General features: G+C 39.8%; 1 protein-coding gene across 4 annotated transcripts in view; it reads right to left on the reverse strand.

Annotated features, from left to right (window-relative positions):
- Positions 1–24,318, reverse strand: part of NDST4 (N-deacetylase and N-sulfotransferase 4) — a 177,666-nt gene that overhangs the window by 96,052 nt on the left and 57,296 nt on the right. For all 4 annotated transcript variants that reach the window (XR_012158535.1, XR_012158534.1, XM_073340979.1 and 1 more), the window contains exons 4-5: positions 17,005–17,092; positions 7,834–7,988 (exon numbers count right to left, since the gene is read on the reverse strand). Coding sequence is in view for 2 of the 4 variants with exons in the window: in XM_073340979.1 (XP_073197080.1) it covers positions 7,834–7,988; positions 17,005–17,092 (243 nt within the window). In the remaining 2 variants the exon portion in view is untranslated. The remainder of the gene's footprint in view (positions 1–7,833; positions 7,989–17,004; positions 17,093–24,318) is intronic.

Genomic DNA, 24,318 nt, shown 5'->3' on the forward strand with positions numbered 1-24,318 from the left:
GATTTACATGAGCTATTACCTACTTTTAGCAGTGAGATATTTTTCTAATATTGTTGAGCCTGGGTGAGATTTCCTTCAGGAGATTTTTTTTTTAAACTAAGCCAGCTTAATGTATAATTTCATTTATTTTTATTTGTATTTATATTGGTGAATATATGTGCCATCATCCTGGTTGTCAATTCATACAAGAACTTTGTGTTATATTTTATCCGGTTATGACAGTTGATTTTTAAAAGGTCTATTTTCTGAATAACTCTTAAATACTGTTAATTGCATACAAATTTCTGTTTGCAGATTTAAATAAATAGTTTAGTTCACTTTTAAACTTTTTATATTTAATCTAGTTGAAAATTTTCCATTTAGACATGATCCTTTAGCAAATGGCTTAGAGCAGATGAGTATCAAGAAGATTCAGTTCACATTATGGAAAGTTAAAATAAGTTTGTGAGCTTTGTGGCAGTTAGTTCTAGACATAAAAGTGATTTGGTGTGCTTGAACACAGAGATGTTGTTTTATATCAATTGTGGATTGTGGTTTAGGTTGCACTATAAGTAGATGAATACAGATATGGTTCCATAATTTTACAACAACAAAAACAAATGCAACATCTGCCTACATTGGTTGCCAGGAAAGAGGGTCATGTGGCTAAGACATTGGACGTAGGCTCAGGAGCCCTAGGTTGAGTTCCTAGTTCTACCACAGATTTCCTGAGTGACTGTGGAAAAGTCATTTAGTCTCTTCATGCCTCAGTTCCTCCTCTCTAAAATGGGGACAATATTGTTTTCACATGGCTTTTGTCTCTTTGGGCTTTAAGCTAATTGGAGCAAGGCCAGTCACCTCTTATGTACACACGTAACATAATACTAACAGTCAGCATTTAGCCACAGTTTTGCATAGTAGATCAATAGTTTCATATTCTAAGGGTTTGTCTGTATGAACAAACAGACCAGGGCAAGCGTGGGTATGAATCTAGACCATATTTGCCTGAGGTGATTTCAGGGCACGTCTACACAGACAGCGCTGCAGCAGTGCCACTGCACCGTATGTGGTGAAGATACTCTATGCCGCTGGGAGAGAGCTCTCCCGCTGCCATAATAAAACCACCTCTGCGAACAGCAGAAGATACGTGGGCAGGAGAAGCTTTCCTACCAACATAGCACTGTGCACTCGAGAGCTTATGTGGACGTAACTTATGTCGCTCAGGGGCATGGTTTATTCACATAAGTTATGCCGACATAAGCTACAGTGTAGACATAGCCATAGAGGTCCTGTGTACGCATCTGATGTGAATTAACACTTGATTAGATCTCTTTGAAACAGTACTAAATCAAAGTGCATTAGTGAGCATCTGAAGGGTACACAGGAAGATTTAGTCTGCAGTTGACTAGATTCATAACCCTGCTTGCAATGATCTAAACGTTTGTGTAGAGTACAGCTTCCTTGTAGCAACTGCTGCCACAAAAGAAAAGAAGCAGAGTCTGTACACCTGAGAGTCAGAGAGACAAAGGGTGAATGCTGTCACTGTTAGGGAACAGAGCTGAAGATGGAGCCAAAATGAAGCAAGGTGGTATGTTGTGAATGGAAAAAACGGATTAGGGAAAGAACAGAAAGTGGGTCCAGGGATTGGTTGAAAGTCCAAAATAATTTGTTGACCAACAGGTTAGTCCGAGAATAATGCATGTTCATTATCCTGATCATTAGCTATAATATTTACCAATCACAAATAAAAGGACATCAGTTGTGCAGTAAGTGGTGGATTCTGCATAAACTCAACAAAACTATCACAGATAATAGAGATGCCATAAAAACCTCCTGCATCCAACTGTCCCAAAACTAACTACAGATACTGAAAATAAGATGACCCAGAAGCCCGGGGATGCGTAGACACACTGCACCTGACAGATAGTCACTGACTTGCTCAATTTGAATTTGGTATTTTTAAAAAGTTGAAGGTTTCTCTGTGGTTTTGGCAGGTGAAAAGTTCTAGGAACAAAAGGGTAGCCCGACTGGGATTATAAAGGGGAAATACAAAATAATGTACATTACTACAGACAACCTGAATCTGCTGTTGTTGTTTTGCATATTCATTTCTCTTAACATTAACTCAAGAATACGCTTGCCTCTTTTTTGTGGTCTATATCCACAACAATGTTTATCTTGCATCTGCATCATTTTCAGTGTCATCTGCATTTCAGCATCCCAAGGAAATACTCACTAGCTGACACTAATTGAGACAAAAGAAAAAGGTGAAGCCCTGGGATTAAATAAATTCTATTTGTTTTTGTCAGATAAGGATGTACAAGAGGGCGGAAATGAAAGTCTCATGACTAAAGGAGAGGGGAGGAAAGTAGGAAACTTGCTTTGCTCTGTCTTTAGTGGCTCTGTCGCAGTCTTTGTATGGGATCTTGGAAAGTCACTTACTTCTGTCTTGGTGCTTCTATCTGAAAATTGGAGATAATAATGCTTGTGATCTTTTCAATTTGCAAGGTTTAATCCATTACTGTGGGTAAAGCACTGTGAGCTCTTCACATAGAAATCTTTATGAAAGTGCAAAATATGAGCAAATAAAACCAAACCAATTATTAAAACAAACTGTACCCTTCCATTTCCTGGATCCAGTTGCGATATGTGATATCACATCCATATTTACATAAATAGGATGTTAGGCAAGGAAGAGTCTAAATAATCTTTGATTTACTTAATTGGGAAATTGAGCTCTATTTGTCCTGTTTTTACTGAATATCTAAAAGTTTGAACACCAGTATAATTCTGCACTGATGTGAGGGGAATGGAGCATGGGCACACAAGGGCAAGAATACTGCACATTGCCTACAATCTGGGGAAGAGACAACATGAATATGAATTTACGGGTTTATTTACCAAGGAAACAGAATAAGGCTTTAAACTTTCCCCCTCTTGATTCAACAGTAATATTGCCTAGATTAGACAATGGCAAACCCTGGTAGATTTGTGTTAATACATTTTGACTAATATGGACAATTAATTTCCTTCCTTATTACTTTCTAACTCTTGCAGAGCATTCTGTTCATGGTGTAAATTCCTTAGAGGATGAGAATATTGCCATGAAAACAGCCACTTGATAGGTCAGAGATGCAGCATCTGAGGCTAAAACAAATTCTACTGCTGATACCAGCTGCCATGCAAATTATTCACACATACATGTAATATAGCTTTGCTGCTACTGAGAACTTCCTTAACTTTTCACCATGCCCAGGTGAGATGTTGCATACTTTTCAGTCCTGCTCTATCTCAGAAAATGTCATTCATCCATCAATCAATTGTTAAATTGTATGAATATTAACAGTCCTTTTTGATATGCAGAATATGTGAGTGCACTTATCAAAAGTGATATTTTACAGTTGCATTTAAGATGCAAACACCTCAACTTGGCAGTGATTTTTGAAGATTATTTAATTAACTGACTTGAAAATATAAATTTGCAAAACACTTACATGAGGAGGGAAATTATTATTATCCCCATTTTATAGATAGGCATACCGAAGTACAGGTTGCAAAGCAAATCAGTGGTAGAGCTGAGAATAGAACTCAGGCATTTTGATTTGACTCAAACCCCTACTCTGAACCACAGATCTTGCTCCCTACCTAGAATTTGTACATACAGATCCCTGGAAACAGAATATGTCTACAGTACAAGAGGATGCAATGCATATATATATTTAAACTTTCATGTAATAATGTAAAATATTACTAGGGGTTTCATATGCAATGACTGAATTGGCTAGGGTTCATTAAGCTGGGCTTTAATTCAGAGTAGGAATTCTGTTACAATAAAGAACATTTATTATTAAATCATTGTTTCTCCCAGAACAACTGTCCTATTGTGCCTAATCAAAAGCCTACTGAAGTGATTGGGAATCCTTCTATTGACTTCAGCATAGGTTTACTGTAAATGGAATCTGCATACCAAAAGGCATTGTAGTGATTCAACATATGTTCTAATTTATTATAAATGAGTTTCACAATATATGAGATCACAAAAAGTAGGTGTCACTGTATTTCATTTAAAATGTTAACACCAAGCTGTTCTCAAAAGTCCTGATGTGAAGCAATTGTCTAGGCTAAGATATGCAATTGCTGCATGAACAGAGCCTTCTCAAATAGAATGTTTTCCTCTAAAACCCTTAAAAAAACAAACAAAAAAACCCCACACAAACTCTACTGTCCCATCCCCAATCAACTTCCCCAGGAAATGGTTACATCTTTATGCAAAAGCTTCCAAAGTATAATCTTTACTGATGTTCTGTAGTAAGGGTGGAATTCAGTGGATGGATGATGCATGAGAAAAACCACAAAAATATGAGAAGGATTCCATATAAACATAATAATCAATAATGAAAAATTAATGTGGAGACTTCTGCTTGGCTTATTTATTCTTGTTAATTAATTCAACTGCTAATTTGGATTTAGATTTGGATTTGGTTCTTGTGAGAGATATGAAAAAATGTAGCAGAGAGATAGGAAAGGCCATTCTCAAAAAAGGCAAGATGTTAAGAATGAGAAAGGAGAGGAGTTTACTCAGAGTTCATGGCTGCCAGCGCTGTGTTAGATAATAGGGAGGTTGTCATGTCAGGAAGATAAATTTTTCCCACAGACAGGATTTCACATGAAGGTTTTGAAAAGAAGTGTTCTCATAAGTAAATTGTATAGCTATTATAGAATTCAGTGCTAAGAGGTCAGTACAACTCATGTCCAACTGTGAGCAGGAAATAAAACTATAATGACACCAGCCTTTCATTTTCTTCAGCTCCTTATTTATGGGTACCCTTAGGAGCCCCTACCATTCAATGAAAATGATTATAGAGAGAAGGTATTGTCTTTGTAGTTAAGGCTGCAACCAAATTCTGTGATAAGCCATACTTTTAGCCCACCTTATAACTTTTGCTATTAAATATAACTTGACCTGAACATTGGCAGGTTTAATCCAATTAATAAGGAGAATTTTCCTGAGAGGTTTAAAGAAAATGAGCCAAAAAGGTTTGGGTTACAGGTCATAAAAATTACTTTGACTTTTAAATATGAGCAGTGTCTAACATTTATGTCCCTCTCACTCACAAACAGTATCACACAACTCCTTCAAAGTTCTATAAAGTTAAATTCCTGAAGAATTGTGCATGACTTAATTTGAAGAAACAGGTTGTAATTATACAGACTTATAAATTATTGTTCTATTAAATTTTAATTATTAATTATTATTGTAGTGTGACTGTAATGGAGTAATTTGTCCATTGTTGGTTACTTCTGGTTTAAAGGGATATGAGGATCCTTCTATGGAGTGGGTGCACTTAAAAAGCACATTGTTATATTCTTTTACAGGATATTCAGTAAACATCATAGCTGCATGGGGGTAATAGTGTAGTTACAACTTTGGGATAATTTTTTGAACTGGTCCCAAAACTCAAAATTTTGGAAGTACAGTTTGGCTAAACCCCAAAAGTTTGGATGTTTGCTAAAACATATATCAAGTGTATTAAATCCATGGGTCTGCAAAGGGGCTTGGAAGTTTCCAAGAATATCATTTCCTGGTTTTTGGTTTTGCTTTGGGTTCCAGCTGGAACCCAGCAATTTACAATCATACAGAAATAGAAAATAATGAAAGGAAAAACCCAACTAAACGTCCAAGTTTTAGTTTGATTTCAACTTTTGCGTAATGTCCCAATCTGGTTCTCCTACCTGAATCGATTTGCCCATTGCTAATCACGATGGCAAAAGACATGGATTCTATAATTCATGAATGAATCAGGTCAGAAAAGAAAGCTGATAAAAGAAACATTCTCAGTCTGTTTTTACTAAAAAAATATAATATGATTCTGTGCAAATATCCAGGCAAACAAGAAAGTTGAGGGGGGAAAAGGACTACAGAAAGCACAGGAGGCAATCACATGAAGTTTGCAATGTGGTATGGAGATCATTAGGGAAAAAATACACTAACAAGCAAGGGAAACATTTTTTTTCCCATTCTATTTTAAATTATAAGTTTCCTTGACTCCTGGGAGTTTTTATTTGCACTAGAACCTCAGAGAAGGGAACGGGAGAATACTGGTCTCTGCAAATGGAAGAGGCTCTGAGAGTTTGTGTTCTCTGAGCAGCAGGCCGAGTGACAATGTCATTCTGCTCTTTTAAGTGACTTTGGTTGCTTGGAGTTGCAATGCTTTGTCAAGAACCACATAATGTTTTTTTCCAAAGAAAGGACTTATAGATTTTGTTTTTCTCTCTGTTATGCTGACTAACCAAGTATAATTGTTCTGGATGGACTCTAAAGAGCTTTCAACATTACTTTACAACACAATTATATTGAGCTCCATCCAGTGCTTGAGGGACAGCTCTTAAAAAGTTAAGAGTACAAACAGGCTAAATCAAACATCATTATGCATCAACACCACCACAAGAGAGACTAGCTATTTAAAGGGCACATTTCAAAGACTTGCATAGGTTTTTAAAGAAGCCATGTGAAATCCCAACCTGAAGCAAATACTCACCAGCAACTACACACCACACAACAAAAACACTAACCCAGGAACCAGTCCCTGCAACAAACCCCATTGCCAACTCTGTCCGCATATCGATTTAAGGGACATCATCATCGGAACTAACCACATCAGCCACACCATCAGAGGGTCATTCACCTGCACATCTACCAATGTGATATATGCCATCATGTGCCAGCAATGCCCCTCTGCCATGTACATTGGCCAAACCGGACAGTCTCTACACAAAAGAATAAATGGACACAAATCAGACATCAAGAATTGTAACATTCAAAAACCAGTAGGAGAGCACAAAAAACCTTCAAAAACAGACTTCAGCAAGAAACTGCAGAACTGGAACTAATTTGCAAACTGGACACCATCCAATTAGGCCTGAATAAAGACTGGGAGTGGATGGGTCACTACAAAAAGTAATTTTCCCTCTGCTGACACTCACACCTTCTTGTCAACTGTTGGAAATGGCCAACATCCATCTTGATTGCATTGGTTTTGTCAGCACTACAAAAGTAATTTTCCCTCTCTTAATATTCACCCCTTCTTGTCAACTCTTGAGAAGAGGCCACTTCCACCATAATTGAATTGGCCTTGTTAGAACTGATCGCCACACTTGTAAGACAACTCCCATCTTTTCATTAGCTGTGTATATACACCTACTTACTGTATTGTTCATTCCATGCATCTGATGAAGTGGGTTTTAGACCACAAAAACTTATGCCCAAATAAGTTTGTTAGTCTCTAAGGTGCCACAAGGACTCCTCATTTTTGCTGATACAGACTAACATGGCTACCACTCTGAAACCTGTCCAAGTCTATGCAATCCTTTGGGTGAAATAAGGGGTTCACTTAATGTTCTCCCTCCAGCCCCTGACTCTGCCCCATATATCTGTTCTGTATATCAGGAAGCAGATTGCCTATTTCTAATTGTCTTCCTTAAGCTACAAGGTGGAGGAATAGGCTAACTGACTGTCCCTGAAGGCATTACATGGCCAACAAGCAGCCAGTTGGTTATTTAAGAAAAGGGGTTACTTCTTAATGAGGAATAAAATAGTGGCAAAACTAAGTCTAAATTCCTTTTTTAGCTAGGCATTTCCAATGCTAGGCTTGGTTCACATCATAGGTAAAGCCTCCTATTTTTTCCCAGCACTTCCTAGTGAAGTGGGTGAAGAGTCTATACCCTGGTGACCACACACCCTCCCCTTTTCCTCCTCATAGCATGGCACAGGGCAGCAAGAGCTCCAGCCAATTAACTCTTTCCTGACTAAGGAGGACTTGCAGCCTATCATACCTTCTTATAAATTTTACTCACTAGTGCAAAGTCCTTGTTGAGAATCATCTGCTCCACCAGTGATGACTCATTATGGAAGAGATGAGGCTGCATGTGACTCCACATATGAGGAAACCACCAGAACTCATCCACAGACCCCAACAACAGGTCATCGCCTTCATCCTCCTCTTCAGTTCCTGCAAAATAAAAAAAGAAAAAATAATAATTGTACAGTGAAAGGTGCAAGTAACTGCATTTTTAAACCAAACTGATGACTGCCTCACCGACTGTAATGCCATAGATTTGGTGCAATTACACTGCTGTGTTCAGGAAATGATGCTATGAAGAGTTATGTTTGGTACTTCTCTCCCCACTTATATTATGTTAATTTATAACAATGACAACTAACTTTCAAGGGCAGGCTCAAAGGGAGAACCAAGTTCAAGGAGTAATCAAAAGTCCATGTTGCCTACTGTTGGAAAGTGGGCAATCATGATCTCTCTCATTTGATCTTCAAAGGCTTTGAATTGCTACCAGGAGAAGAGCGCGCCAGAGCTGAACTACTTTTTCTCATGCGCTATGGCTGACTCTTGGTTTAGTACTAATGTGATCCTTAGGTGAAAGAGCATATTTATCTGGGCTGGTATATATGCAGAGGCAGCAGTAGGAACCAGACATTTACATTTTATGAAAGCTCAGAACAAAACCAAAAGAAACTCCCACTAAGAGCCTCATCAAATTGAAGTCTGATATATTTTGATAAAATCAGAATCAAGAGAAACATGGAACAGTGTTATAAAGTAACTAGGCAGTAAAATAAAGCTATAACAGGGCTTTGAAAAAATCTACTCAACTTTCAAGTGCAGGGTAGAGTTTTTCTTGGTATGCCATATTTTTTGCGGAATTTAAGCTTTCATTTTAAATGAAAGTTAATAGCCCACGTTAGTGAAGACGTGTGCCACAATTCAGGCAGAAGAAAACACATATGGTTACTAGATTGCGTGCAAATTTTTTTCTGAAACTTTTTTCTCTGAAAAATGCAAATTCAGGTCAACTGAAATACTTTGCAATTTGTGTCGGTTTCTGCAAATTGCTTCAGGAGAAAAAAGAAAATAAAATGGAAATGTCAAAATAATTCATATTGACATTTTAAAAATTAAATATTCTGATTTTGGGCTAGAGTCACAAGGGCACTTGGTGCCATTCGGAAAACTAAGTAGGAGAAGGTGATGACTCTTCCCCCCCACATGATAGCCCAATACTTAGGATACTCAGCTAGGATGTGGGAGACTTAGGTTTGAGTCCCTGCTCTGGAGCAGAGACTTGCAGCCAGGTCTTTCCCTCCTAGGTGGGTGCTCAAACCACCAGACTATAGAGTCATTCTTTTTCTCTTTGGAGGCCGAATGAATATTTAATATTAAAGAGAGTAAGTGGAACAGCTTCAACAGAAGTGACTGAGAGAGCCCTACACAAGAATAACCACAGGACTATAGAGTAAGGCACTTACTTATAAGTCCCTAATTGAGCATATGGGGGCACCATCATCAACATAAGCACCATTCACAAAACAGTGGTGGAGTCCCCTAGTGATTCTAGCCCTTCATTTTCAAAGGTCCTTCAAAAAAAGTTTCATTTTGCTTGACCCAAAACAAATGTTGTTTTCTTCTATTTTTCAGAACTGCCGATGAACTGAAAAGCCAGTTATTTTAAACAACTCAAGTGGTTACAACAAAGAACATCTTCAAAATGAGAAATGACATAGGGCTACTTTCTAGAGTCTCAGAGGAACAGCCGTGTTAGTCTGTATTCGCAAAAAGAAAAGGAGTACTTGTGGCACCTTAGAGACTAACCAATTTATTTGAGCATGAGCTTTCGTGAGCTACAGCTCACTTCATCAGATGTTTACCGTGGAAACTGCAGCAGACTTTATATACACACAGAAATCATGAAACAATACCTCCTCCCACCCCACTGTCCTGCTGGTAATAGCTTATCTAAAGTGATCAACAGGTGGGACATTTCCAGCACAAATCCAGGTTTTCTCACCCTCCACCCCCCCACACAAATTCACTCTCCTGCTGGTGCTAGCCCATCCAAAGTGACAACTCTTTACATAATCAAGTCGGGCTATTTCCTGCATAGATCAAGGTTTTCTCACATCCCCCCCACCCCCATACACACACAAACTCACTCTCCTGCTGGTAATAGCTCATCTAAACTGACCATTCTCCAGGTTTAAATCCAAGTTAAACCAGAACATCTGGGGGGGGGGGGTAGGAAAAAACAAGAGGAAACAGGCTACCTTGCATAATGACTTAGCCACTCCCAGTCTCTATTTAAGCCTAAATTAATAGTATCCAATTTGCAAATGAATTCCAATTCAGCAGTTTCTCGCTGGAGTCTGGATTTGAAGTTTTTTTGTTTTAAGATAGCGACCTTCATGTCTGTGATTGCGTGACCAGAGAGATTGAAGTGTTCTCCGACTGGTTTATGAATGTTATAATTCTTGACATCTGATTTGTGTCCATTTATTCTTTTACGTAGAGACTGTCCAGTTTGACCAATGTACATGGCAGAGGGGCATTGCTGGCACATGATGGCATAGATCACATTGGTGGATGTGCAGGTGAACGAGCCTCTGATAGTGTGGCTGATGTTATTAGGCCCTGTGATGGTGTCCCCTGAATAGATATGTGGGCACAATTGGCAACGGGCTTTGTTGCAAGGATAAGTTCCTGGGTTAGTGGTTCTGTTGTGTGGTATGTGGTTGTTGGTGAGTATTTGCTTCAGGTTGCGGGGCTGTCTGTAGGCAAGGACTGGCCTGTCTCCCAAGACTTGTGAGAGTGTTGGGTCATCCTTTAGGATAGGTTGTAGATCCTTAATAATGCGTTGGAGGGGTTTTAGTTGGGGGCTGAAGGTGACGGCTAGTGGCGTTCTGTTATTTTCTTTGTTAGGCCTGTCCTGTAGTAGGTAACTTCTGGGAACTCTTCTGGCTCTATCAATCTGTTTCTTTACTTCTGCAGGTGGGTATTGTAGTTGTAAGAAAGCTTGACAGAGATCTTGTAGGTGTTTGTCTCTGTCTGAGGGGTTGGAGCAAATGCGGTTGTATCGCAGAGCTTGGCTGTAGACGATGGATCGTGTGGTGTGGTCAGGGTGAAAGCTGGAGGCATGCAGGTACTAAAACTAGACAAGCCATTTACAACGCACACTTTGCTTCTCTACAAAAGAAAAAAGACACTAAACTTTCTAAACTACTACATGCTACAAGGGGCCACAGCAATCGTCTACAGCCAAGCTCTGCGATACAACCTCATTTGCTCCAACCCCTCAGACAGAGACAAACACCTACAAGATCTCTGTCAAGCTTTCTTACAACTACAATACCCACCTGCAGAAGTAAAGAAACAGATTGATAGAGCCAGAAGAGTTCCCAGAAGTTACCTACTACAGGACAGGCCTAACAAAGAAAATAACAGAACGCCACTAGCCGTCACCTTCAGCCCCCAACTAAAACCCCTCCAACGCATTATTAAGGATCTACAACCTATCCTAAAGGATGACCCAACACTCTCACAAGTCTTGGGAGACAGGCCAGTCCTTGCCTACAGACAGCCCCGCAACCTGAAGCAAATACTCACCAACAACCACATACCACACAACAGAACCACTAACCCAGGAACTTATCCTTGCAACAAAGCCCGTTGCCAATTGTGCCCACATATCTATTCAGGGGACACCATCACAGGGCCTAATAACATCAGCCACACTATCAGAGGCTCGTTCACCTGCACATCCACCAATGTGATCTATGCCATCATGTGCCAGCAATGCCCCTCTGCCATGTACATTGGTCAAACTGGACAGTCTCTACGTAAAAGAATAAATGGACACAAATCAGATGTCAAGAATTATAACATTCATAAACCAGTCGGAGAACACTTCAATCTCTCTGGTCACGCAATCACAGACATGAAGGTCGCTATCTTAAAACAAAAAAACTTCAAATCCAGACTCCAGCGAGAAACTGCTGAATTGGAATTCATTTGCAAATTGGATACTATTAATTTAGGCTTAAATAGAGACTGGGAGTGGCTAAGTCATTATGCAAGGTAGCCTGTTTCCTCTTGTTTTTTCCTACCCCCCCCCCCAGATGTTCTGGTTTAACTTGGATTTAAACCTGGAGAATGGTCAGTTTAGATGAGCTATTACCAGCAGGAGAGTGAGTTTGTGTGTGTATGGGGGTGGGGGGGATGTGAGAAAACCTTGATCTATGCAGGAAATAGCCCGACTTGATTATGTAAAGAGTTGTCACTTTGGATGGGCTAGCACCAGCAGGAGAGTGAATTTGTGTGGGGGGGTGGAGGGTGAGAAAACCTGGATTTGTGCTGGAAATGTCCCACCTGTTGATCACTTTAGATAAGCTATTACCAGCAGGACAGTGGGGTGGGAGGAGGTATTGTTTCATGATTTCTGTGTGTATATAAAGTCTGCTGCAGTTTCCACGGTAAACATCTGATGAAGTGAGCTGTAGCTCACGAAAGCTCATGCTCAAATAAATTGGTTAGTCTCTAAGGTGCCACAAGTACTCCTTTTCTTTTCTAGAGTCTGCAGACAGATAGCCCAGTGCTTTTAAAAATATGAATGGCTACATTAAATCTCACTAACTTCATCCACAAATCAAGTATTAAAACTTCAGTTAGTTTACTGGAAGCATTTTTCTAGTTCCTTCACCATTTTATTTTAACTGCTTTTATTTAGCTTAAGACATATCTTTACTTTTCACAAACAGATTGCTTTCTTTTTTAGAAGTCTTTCAACACTTTGCAAAACTAAATTACAAAGAAAGTGGTTTGTAGTCATCCTTATTCGCTTTCACTGCAGGTATTAGAAAGATAAGTGTTCAATGTATTATTTTCATTTGTATTTAATCTCTGCAATGTTTTGAAGAATATTTCTGTGCAATGAGTGTATCACTATCTCTTTCTTTTGGTGCTCTACTAATCTATCTATATACTATTATTTGTGGCACAGTACAAGTAGAAGAACACATGCCAAGTACATTATATGACACTTACTTATGTTTCTCTTGAGATATACTCCATTCTAATTCTTTTAAAGAAAACAATTGCTTGTTCAAAAGAAAGGTTGGTGGCTGTTATTTCGGTATGCACTCTGGTTAATAAACATGTATTTGTTCATGTTTTATATACTCACACACATATATACAGGCGGGAGACATTGTCAGAGAGGCAGGAGAGGATGGTGATATTAGAAACATGTTTTTGAAAGGGTCTAGCAGTGAGAGAGATGAGAGTCCGGGAGAACATGAGAAAAACACTTTGATAGTCCAAGCGGAAAAGACTCGAGTTTGGTTCAGGGTTTTAGAAGTAGGGATGGAGAGGAGAAAAATAGATATTAGCCATGTTACATAGGACTAGGGTAAGTTTAAATCAGGCATTTAACATAATATAAGTAAGAATGAAGTAAAGTTAGAATATAGGAAGCAATAATATGTGAATATGTAAAATAATTAGAGTAAGATGAACAAAACTTTTTTTTTCACAAAACTCATTTTTTGGACTCAGATTTTCCTGGGGTAGTCTCCTCCTGATGATTAATTTTTTAAATAAAGTTTGAGTACAATATGTCAACCATTTTTTCACTGTGGTAAAAATTTAGAAAGATAACACAATACTTCCTTTTATTAAAAAAAACCAACACACCCTTAAGGCAGAGCTGCAAGAAAACAACAAAAATGGTTGAGGTTTGAAACTTGGTATGGAGACCTACTACCCTTGTATGCCTTTAAAAATAAAATTTTAATTTCATAAAATAATAGAAAGTTATTAAAACTTTTTAATAAATGGAAACTTTTATTAAACTTTTTTTAAAATGGAAAATTGTTGTGTGTATTTAAAAAAAAATGAAAAATTTCAAAGAAAGTGTCTGTCGAAAAACAAAAAGGTTTTGGGTTTTATTTTTTCTAATGAAAAGTCAGAATTTTCTGTAAAATAAATTCCCCATTTTCCAACAGCTGTCGTAATGAGCATTTGAATATTATGAAGTGAAAAGGTGCAGTAGTTTTCATTAAATCAGTAGACATGCATTTTCAGAGAGAAATGTTGTGCATCTGTGCACAGCTAGGTAAGTGCACACTTTTCCCAAACTGGTTTACTGACATTAAATGCTCCAAAATTCTAATGCTACTTTAAGATTTTCTTCAAACATCTCTTGTTTTAGGAGTCTCTTTCAATCTTAAAACTGAAGCCATGTTTGAAGAAAAGTCAGTAGTTTAAAAGTTATGAGCAGTTAATTTGGCAGATCCTGGGAACACTAACTCACATACCCAGATAACGGTATATATATATATGCACAGGAAATGCATACTTACTCTGGATTACTAATAGACACTAGCCAACTCTTCCTGGTGTCTTTTTGTCTACAAATGCACAGTTTACTTCTATTAGTAAACTGTGCACTTGTAGACTAAAGGGTACCAGCAAAGGACATCAATTTTCCTATATCACTCAATTGCCTGTTAATAGAAATGGGTGTCAGCATGAAGAATATAAGCAATTAGTGTATATGGTTAGTATATAGCTATCCTAAGTATATGTGGGCACCCAAATTAAGAGGCACAGGTGCAGTACAGGTCAGTGATCTCCTGATTAATTTATATAATTATTTAATTTGCTAACAGATTCACATGATTATTTCCTTCTTGTAGCTTTCAACTGATCAGAGTTTTGGAAGGACTACAAAATTGTGCATTAAGGAAAAGTCAATAAGGCACAGCAGTTAATGTCCTAATAAAACAGATGTGCATCTTACATTAAAAGCCTCTTTTGGGTAATCAAGCCATGTTTACGGTAATTAAAGAATACCTTTCCATGTTTCATTTATAATGCATTAACAAAGTGTATGTTTGCATGGAGAACACTTGGAAACTAAGTTGATGTGACAAAACAACAATATCACCCCATGAATGAAGTGCTCACTTTAGAACTCACATTCATCACTGAGTACAGACTGCAGCAAGTCTCTTAATGGAGCCAATGGCATGCCTCAACTCATTAAGTAACTTTGTACTATTTTAGTAACCCTTATAAATCTCTGGAGAACACACATACATACACATGAACACATTCTCTCTATGCCAGTTACAAATGAAATATTGATCATATTCAAATCAACTGGGAAGAGAACCTGAAGATTACACATGAAGTAATTTTTAGTGAATTGTGGTGGATTGAGAGGAAACTGAAGATTAACAAAAAGAAATAAACCAAAATTGCAAGTCAGTATTTTGAACTGAAAAAAGCCCCTAATATCACTACTAATATTAATTTGCCATTAATATTCAAAATAAATTTTCTTTTCCCCATTGATTTTTCCCCTTTTGCATTTCTTGCACTTGCTGGGCTGGGCAAACAGCATCTACATGAAGAACTGATGTCTATGGAACTCTATGGTGGGGCATTATTAAACAGCATCCTACTATTCCAAGCACAATATAATGGTCAACTTTTGTTTTACTCACCTTATTATAGATAATACCAGTAAGAAATAGTTATACAAGCAGGTTAAGATGCAGTGGGCAATATACTGACATCCTTATTTAGTCCTCCATACTTGGACAAAACTTCTGATTTCACTGAGAGTTTCCTGAATAAAGACTAAGTAACACCTGACCAAGGACCAATTGGTCCATGATCATGAAGAGCAACATTAGCTACAGCAACTCCCTGCAATTTTTCCTTAATATCACTTTATACCCCAGCGCCTGTCAACTTTCTCTGAAAAGCTTTTCAGTTGGTCTCAAGAGACCTAAATTCTACTCCCAGCTCTGTCACAGCTTTGCTGTATGATCTGCAGCAAATCATTTCATCTTTCTTTTCCTTCACACCCTTTGTCTGGTCTATTTGGTCTGTAAATTTTTCTAGGAAGGGATTGTCTCTCACTATGTGTTTGCACAGTGTCTAGTACAACGGGGCCCTGATTTCAGCTGCGGGAGGTAGGTGTTACAAATAAATTATAAATACAAATAAGTACAAATAAATAATAGTTTTGGCTTCTTTACTCTATTCCTCTCTCAAACTTCTCTCCTCCATACCCTTTTATTTCCCATCCCCCAACATACACAAACTCTAGTTCCTAGCTTTTTAAGCTTATGCCTGTATCCTTTTGCTTCTCCAACTCCAGTCAAGTTTCCCAGCTTCTTTAATATAATGCAACCAACAGTCCCTTTTGCAGTATGGTTGACCTAGTTGGGAAACTATGTATTCTAGAGGTGACACTTCAAACAGGAAAAAAATGCTAGACTTAAAATGGAATACTCTGGAAATTGCCTCAGTTCAAATAAATGATTGAGTGCATATCCTACTGGTCCTCCCAGTACTGGGTGTCATGTAAGTGATGGTGGGGGAGGAAACAGTGAAGAAGCTGGGCAGTCTGAATGGAGGGACAGGATGGGGCAGGGCAGAAGGGTTACCAAGGTGGTTTAAAAAGGGAGGAAAATTGAGAAAGTGGAAGGGAGAAAAATTGAGGCAGAGAGAAGCGTATGTGAAGGAGACAGTTAAGTGCGCTGAATCAGGCAATGCTAATCTTTCAGAGAAATATTGGGTGGGTAAGAGGAATCTATTGGTTACTCAGAGTTAGTAAGGAAAATATGTTTTATTTCAATTTAAAATTTGTTTTGATGAAGATTTTGGCATAAGAGGACTTTAAAGACAATTACAATTTTTAAAGTTTTCTCCTAATATTATTGCTACAGGGTTGCTTTCTAATCATATTGAGACACGTCACAGTGTGTGTCACATTCAAATATTGCTGCTTCTTAGGAGATTGTGGCACTCATGCTTTTCATTGCACTTGTGATATTGCAAAAAGCCTGGAATGACACCCATGCTGTCCTGTCTTTACAGAATTGTTGTCGGTTAATTTGCTTTCCTTATCACCCTAAGACTGACAGGAAATGCAAAAACACTTCATGTCCTTCAGGGACTGATCAAAAGACTTTTGAAGTCAGTGGGATTCCTTCCATTGCTTCAGTGGGCCTTGGTTCGGACACTAAATACCTGATATGATGGAACACAGCACTTTCCCATTGCTTCTCTGAGTCAGCAATGATAAATAGACAGTGCTAAAAACTAGATTTAAAATCCTGATATCTATTTAATTGTAGCTACCTGAGAGCACAAAGTTCCTTCTTACCTGTGTGGTAAAACTTTCCTGAAAATCCAAGGTTGAAGGTAAAATTTGCAACCTGAGTGCGCAGTAAATTTTGAGTCTCTAGTAATGCCTGAAATAAATAAGAAATTAACATGCATTTAGAAAAATAAATATAAAATTTAGGAATGCTTCATATTAAAATTTGTGTCCACTGATGAGACATAAAATTAAGGTCTTCTTTAAATATGTTCTGTGGTTTGTTGTTGGGATCATTCTTTTTTTCTTTAGTATATTAGTGAATACATTTGGGAATTTAAGAAGGTGAGGGACCAACATCACTGGCAAGAGTACCTAGCTTCGTAATTTAGAGTAACAGAAACAAGCTTTGTAATTTAGAGTAACAGAAACAGGGCAAGATCCTACATTGACTTATACATGTTTTGATGTTTGCAATATTGGAACTCAGGTCTCTAAACATAACAATATACTAACCAACTGAACCACCATGAATGCTAAGTTCATATGTAAAACTTGAATAATGAAATTTGCTAAAACTCAAAATACAATAAAGGTATTGCTTGCCAGCCTGGGCATTAAAGGCTTTTGGTTTCACTTACCTGTAAAAACTTTAAAATTGATGCTTGTAGGCCAAATTTAGCCATGGTATAGCCCAGTGAAGTCAGTAGGGAGTTGTGTCCATTTACCTCATGGCTATGGTTTTTATTATGTTCTTTATTTTTTCTAATAAAATTTTATGCTCCTAAAATGTGCAAGTCTGATTGCACTGGAGACAGAATAGCTTCTGCCATCTACCCCTACTGCCTCATCAGTGTGTCTCAGGTCAATTCTGTGTACAACATCTGTAGAAGTAAAAGAGAAGTCTCTGCGCACTTTTAGCCTTTGACCTCACTGATGAGACTGCCAAGCAGTGATGCTTCCAATAGTAGTTTTTACTACATGAATGTCTCTCCACTTGGGACTCACCAAACATTTAACATCGGTCATACTACAGATACCAGCTGCATAATGCATGTCTCTATTAGCCTGGCCAGTTTTGAATTGATGAAGAGCTCTAATTATCAGCAATCTTTTGAGTCCCTATCATGTTGCTCTTAAGAAATAGTCAAAAGATATATTAACAAAGTTCATCGTAGTCAGATATTTATATTCTTCCACTGTTCAAAGAAAGAGGCAGGCAGTAGCCTACAGGTATTTAAACTCCAGCTAATACCTCTTTTCATGGCATGGACATCTGGTCACTAATCATTAAATTCATCAGTTACAGGAAAATGCTTTGCCCAGTTGTCTCCGTGTTTGAAAGCTAAAAAACATTTCTGACCACCGACTAGCTATGAAACATATATGAAATTAACATGTATCTTAGCAGCTGAAGTCTGTGCTTACGATAATAGACAACTAACTAAATGTACGTGATTTGGGATGTACACTGGGCTTCCACACAACTTAAAAGACAGTCAGCAAGTTTTTATTTTCCTTTATTTTTAAAAGTAAATATATACAGAGTTTTAAGGTAGAGTTAACAAGAAGTTTAAGAACCGTTATCCAAGGAAATAAATTAGTAAGGGGCAATAACAAGTGAAATCTAACTACAGTAAACTGTGTGCCTTAGCACTGAATATTAAGAGATCAGTATTGCCTCCAGCCTAACTAGATTATTTCCTTTTTGTGACCATCATAGTACATCAGTGCTTGATCCACACATTGTAATAGGACACATTATGTTTTATGAGACCAAATACAAAGGGAATTGTGATACAAATATAAGAATTATGTTCCAGTATACTACAATTATAAAATGAAGATGGTCAGCACTAGAAATACTCATTGGGTCAGAGCTTCAGTGGTTGAAAATTGTTGTAGCTCTATTTAAGTCAACGGAGCTATGCAGAATGCCACCAGTTTAGAATCTGGGCCATTATTTTTAGAAACAGTTTTCCAATATATGCAGTGCTTCTTGCAATTCGGACTGGTGCACTGAGCAAAATCAATGTGGTTTGTCTTTGTGGATGAAAGATGCTGAAGTATTATCAGTTAAAACATGGTATACCAAGGTATCTTATTTTTTCCTTTCCAAACCCCCTTGCAATGTTATTTTGTAAGATCTTATTTCGTAAGATCACAAAAAGAAGAAGAAACATTCCATCCAGGTAAGGTCTCATTAAAAGAGCAGAACAAGGATTAAGTTGTAAATCCTATAAACTACGATCATGTGATTTTTTTTCAGTCTAAAGGGTAAATCTGTCACTCTGTGTTTTTTGCTGGGCAAAAAAGACCTTTTTTTTTTTTTTTGTCATTTCAGTATAAAGCATGTCACAGATATTCATTTATCTGCAAATTAATTTAATTTTTTATTGTCTCATTGTATGTTAACATTAAAGAGACACCTATTCAGATAGGTGAATCCTTACATTTGACCAAACGTTGTATTGTTTGTAGGTATGGGGAATGTCTTACACAGATCTCAGTATCTATCTAGAAAATAAACAAAAACAAAGATCAATCCTGCCTTGAGAATAATTGAACCCTTTCCCTATTTTTAATAATTACTTTTTCAATCAAGATTCTCATTGACTCCAGCTGGCTTCAGCAATAATTTTGCTAGGTAAATAATAAACTTTGTTGTGCTTTGTAGACTCAGTCCATAATAATAGGGAGTACAGATCTGCACCACAGCGGGAGAGCAGCAGGTGGCATTCAGAATGCCTCCTGGGTGCACACAGCCTGCTGCATGCCTGCTCTTTTAAGGAATTAAACTTTTTCCACCTGCATAGGGTTGCCAACTTTCTAATTGGACAAAACTGAACACCCTTGCCCCCCTCCTGCCCTTTTCCAAGGCCCTGCCCCCCACTCACTCCATCCCCCCTCCTCTGCCACTTGCTGTCCCCCACCCTCAATCACTTGCTCATTTTTCCCGGGCTGGGACAGGGGGTTGGAGTAGAGGAGGGGGTGAGGGCTGTGGCCTGGGTGCAGGCTCTGGGGTGGGGCCAGAAATGAGAGGTTCAGGATGTGGGAGGGGGCTCTGGGTTGGGGCAGGAGTGTGGGTTCTGGATAAGGCCTGGGATGAGGGGTTTGAGGTGTAGGATAGGGCTCCGGGCTGGGGAATGGAGCCGAGGAGTTCGGAGTGTGGGAGGGGGCTCTGGTCTGAGGCAGGGGGTTGGGGTGCGGAAGGGAGTGAGGGCTCCAGGCAGCACTTCCTTTTGGGGACTCCCCTGATGCAGCGACATGTCCCTCGGCTCTTAGGCATCAGAGAGGCCAGGCGGCTCCTCATGCAGGCACCATCCATGTAGCTCCTGTTGTCTGTGGTTCCCGGACAATGGGAGCTACGGAGCTGGCGCTCAGGGTGGGGGCAACATGCAGAGCCCCTGTGGCTGTCCCTCTACAGAGCTAGAGGGACATGTCACTGCTTCCGGGAGCTGCACGGAGCCAGATAGGGAGCCTGCTAATCCCGCACCAACTGGAGTTTTAATGGCCTGGTCAGCACAGTCGAAAACTGGACACCTGGCAACCCAATGCCTGCAAGGAACCATGGTCCACTCTTCCCTGCTCCCTTAATAGCACTGTGTAACTCAGCAGATCAGGAATGGTGCAGTCCCTACATCTCTTGAGAGCAAGGATTGGTCCTTATCAAGGCTTTACAAGAGGGGTAGGCTTCTTATGCCCTCCTCACCCACTGCACAGCCACATAAAGACCATGCAGAATTTGGCCAGGAGGAAGGACAGCAGGAGTTTAAACAATGGGAATTTTACCTGATTCAGAACCAAACCTGGAGTCCTACACAGGACCCTCATTGTAGATCCTCCTCTGAGCAAGATAATTCTCCCCAAACCCTGCTGCTTTGAACTCAGTCATTCTCCACAAGATTATCTATCCATATGAAATCAGGCTGTTTTACTCCCACCTCTACTCTCAGCAGTGTCCCACTGATTTCTGGCTTTCTTCTCAGAGGAGGCATTCCCACCATCAGAGGCTAGAGAAACCTCCCCCTCCTCTGTGGACAAGCTCATCAGGTTCCTGATCTCCCTCACTCAACTTCAAAATCAGCACCTCACTTCTTATATCTGTCATCAGCATTGAGTTCACTATTCACATGTTATGTAGATTCCTTTGCAAACACTTATTTCCCCACTGCTCAGCTGAACACTTCTTCACTTTCCAACAATGTCTGTGAAGCCCCCTCTCCCCAACATCAGTCATTTACATCTGCTTCCTCAATATGCATCCCCTCTATCACCTTCTCTTCTTTACTCCACTCAGGTTCAGCATCTTCTGCTGTCCTTTGCCTTTACTCTGCTCGGCCCCAGCAGATTAGCAGAGAGCCCATATGTAGTAGGACTGTAAGGCTGTGCCCACAACTTCTACACATGTAGAAGTCCATGCTCAGAAAAAAACTGGTCAACTCCTATGGTGCTTAGGTGACTACTCTTCTGTCTTGGGGGCTAGATCCAAAAGAAATTTAGATACTTAACAGCCACTTGATGCACCTAAATCCAAAATTTAGATCCTGCTCTGCTGCCTCTTAAACCTGTAGGTGCCCAAATTTCTTCCAGAAAGCCAGGACCCTAGCTCACCCCTAGGCCCTGGGGGGATTCTCAGGCAGGTATTCCCCCACCTAGCTTGCCTGAGGGGTTCAATCCCACAGATGTTCTCAAAGCATGCCTAACTCACATAGAACACAGTGCCACATCACCCTCCCCCCCACAAGTCATTAGAGCACTCACCTATGATGTGGGAGACATGGGTTCAAATCCCCACACTACCTGATTTGAAACAGAGACTTGAAATGAGGTCTCTGACCTCAGTAACATAACTACTAGATCAGAGGTAGGCAAACTACATCCTGTGGGCCACACCCAGCCCCTGAGCTCCCGGCTGCGGAGGCTAGCCCCCAGCCCCTCCCCCGCAGTCATGTGGGGAATGCTCTGGCCTGCCAGGCAGCGCGGCTTGCGCCTGCCCACCTCCCAGGCTTTCTAATAAGCCAGTCCTGCTGCTCTGAGCGGCATGGTAAAGGGCTGGGGAGGTTGGATAAAGGGCAGGGAATACTGGGGGGCAGTCAAGGGACAGGGAGTGGTTAGATAGGGGGTGGGGTGCGGTGACGGGGGGGTCCAGAGCGGTGGTCAGGGGACAGGGAGCAGGGTGTGGTTAGATGGGGTGGAGGTTCGGGGGGGGCAGTCAGGGTATGGGGAAGAGGGGGCACTGGATTGGCATGGGAGTCCTGGGGGGCCTGTCAGGGGGCGGGGTGTGGATAGGGGTTGGGACAGTCAGGGGATAGGGGGAGGAGGGGTCCCACATGGGGGCAATCAGGGGACAAGGAGTAGGGGGGTTGGATGAGTTGGGGGCTCTGAGGGGGGCAGTCGGGGGCGGAAAGTGGGAGGGAGCAGGGGCCAGGCTGTTTGGGGAGGCACAGCCTTCCCTACCTGGCCCTCCATACTGTTTCGCAACCCTGATGCAGCCCTCAGGCCAAAACGTTTGCCCACGTCAGGGTTCCCTCCCACTCTGAACTCTAGGGTACAGATGTGGGGACCCTCATGAAAGACCCCCTAAGCTTATTTCTACCAGCTTAGGTTTAAAACTTCCCCAAGGCACAAATCCTTTCTTGTCCTTGGATAAGTACTGCTGCCACCAGCAAGTGAGTTAGACAAAGATTCAGGAAAAGGACCACTTGGAGCTCCTGTTTCCCCAAAATATTCTCCCAAGCCCCTTCACCCCCTTTCCTGGGGAGGCTTGAGAATAATCTGCCAACCAGATAGGTAAACAAGGTGAGCACAGACCAGACCCTTGGGTTTTCAGGACACTAAAACCCAATCAGATTCTTAAAAAACAGAACTGTATTATAAAGAAAAAAAGGTAAAAGAAGCACATCTGTAAAATCAGGATGGAAGGTAATTTTACAGGGTAATAAGACTTAAAGCACAGAAGATTCCCCCCTAGGCAAAACTTCAAAGTTACAAAAAACAGGGATAAATCTCCCTCTTAACAAGGGAAAATTCACAAGCTAAAACAAAAGATAATCTAACACATTCCTTGCTATTACTTACTATTTCTGTAATATTATATGTATCATTTTAGTAGGAGCTGGATTACTTGCTTGGTCTCTCTTTGTCTCAGAGAGCACACACACACAGCACAAAAACAAAGCCTTCTCCCCCACCCCAGATTTGAAAGTATCTTCTTTCCCCATTTGTCCTTCTGGTCAGATGCCAACAAGGTTATTGAACTGAGTAACCCCTCACAGGTAAGGGGATTCTGTACCTCTGGCCAAGAGGGATTTTATATTACTGCATACATAAAGGTTGTTACCCTTCCCTTTATATTTATGAGCCCACCCCTGTACTAGATAGATTGCTCTTAATCTCTCCTGTTCAAGATGTTCCAGTTTGTATATAATTCTTAAATGGTCATCAGCAGTGGAACTAGAACCTGGGTCTCCTGGATGAGTGCCTTAACTTCTAGACTGTAAAAATCACTTGCATGCTCTCTCTAGCCTAATGAATATATACATATATTTCATAAATATATGAATTCATAAATTTTTGAATATTATATATATTCAAAGTGGAACAACTGCAATAGGAGAGACTGAGGGAAATCCACCCCTTGATACTCTAATGGTTAGGGCACTAATGGTTAGGGCACTCCCTTGGAAGAAGCGAAACATAAGTTTAAGTCCCTAGTGAAAATCGGGAAGAGTTAGGATTGGAACCTCTATATCCTAGTTAAGAGCTTTAACCACTGGGACACTAGGCGGGGCCACATATCTCATTGTTCTTGTGAGACAGGGTATTGTTCCTGTGAGTTAGGTATTGCAATGCAGAGGCTAAATCCCCTTTGTGGGTCTAGTCATAGATCGATGGTGGTATCTTTGGCCAGAGTATTTATGGGCCTCTTCATTTTTGCTTATTATGTTACCTTAAAAAAATCCATGTTAGTTCTGAGTAAGGATTGCTGAATGGGGCTATTAGCATAGAATAACTATTTAGATATAGTGACCCACTTAAAAAAACCTGCAGATTCTATGGTAGATTCTAAGGCAGTAATTGAACTAATGTCATTTTTTTCTGAAGTAAATTAAGTGAATCTAATAAAATAATAACTTTCCAAGGAAAGACCCACAAAGCATAATTAAGTTTGGTGAAATGTGCATGACCTCATGCCGGGCTAAGCGCATTTTTTAAAAAAATAATCAAAGTGTTTCTTTTAAATAGGGCACTTAAATTAAGTGGAATCTTTGAAGAATTTTGGGTTTCATTTTAGTACTTGATTGTCAGTAAGTCTACTTCTCTCTATGACATCCATAAGATAAATCTTTTTTTCTTTATATTGCATTTATACTCAGC

Source organism: Lepidochelys kempii, chromosome 4 (genome assembly GCF_965140265.1).
Source record: "Lepidochelys kempii isolate rLepKem1 chromosome 4, rLepKem1.hap2, whole genome shotgun sequence".
NCBI classification, from domain to species: domain Eukaryota; kingdom Metazoa; phylum Chordata; order Testudines; family Cheloniidae; genus Lepidochelys; species Lepidochelys kempii.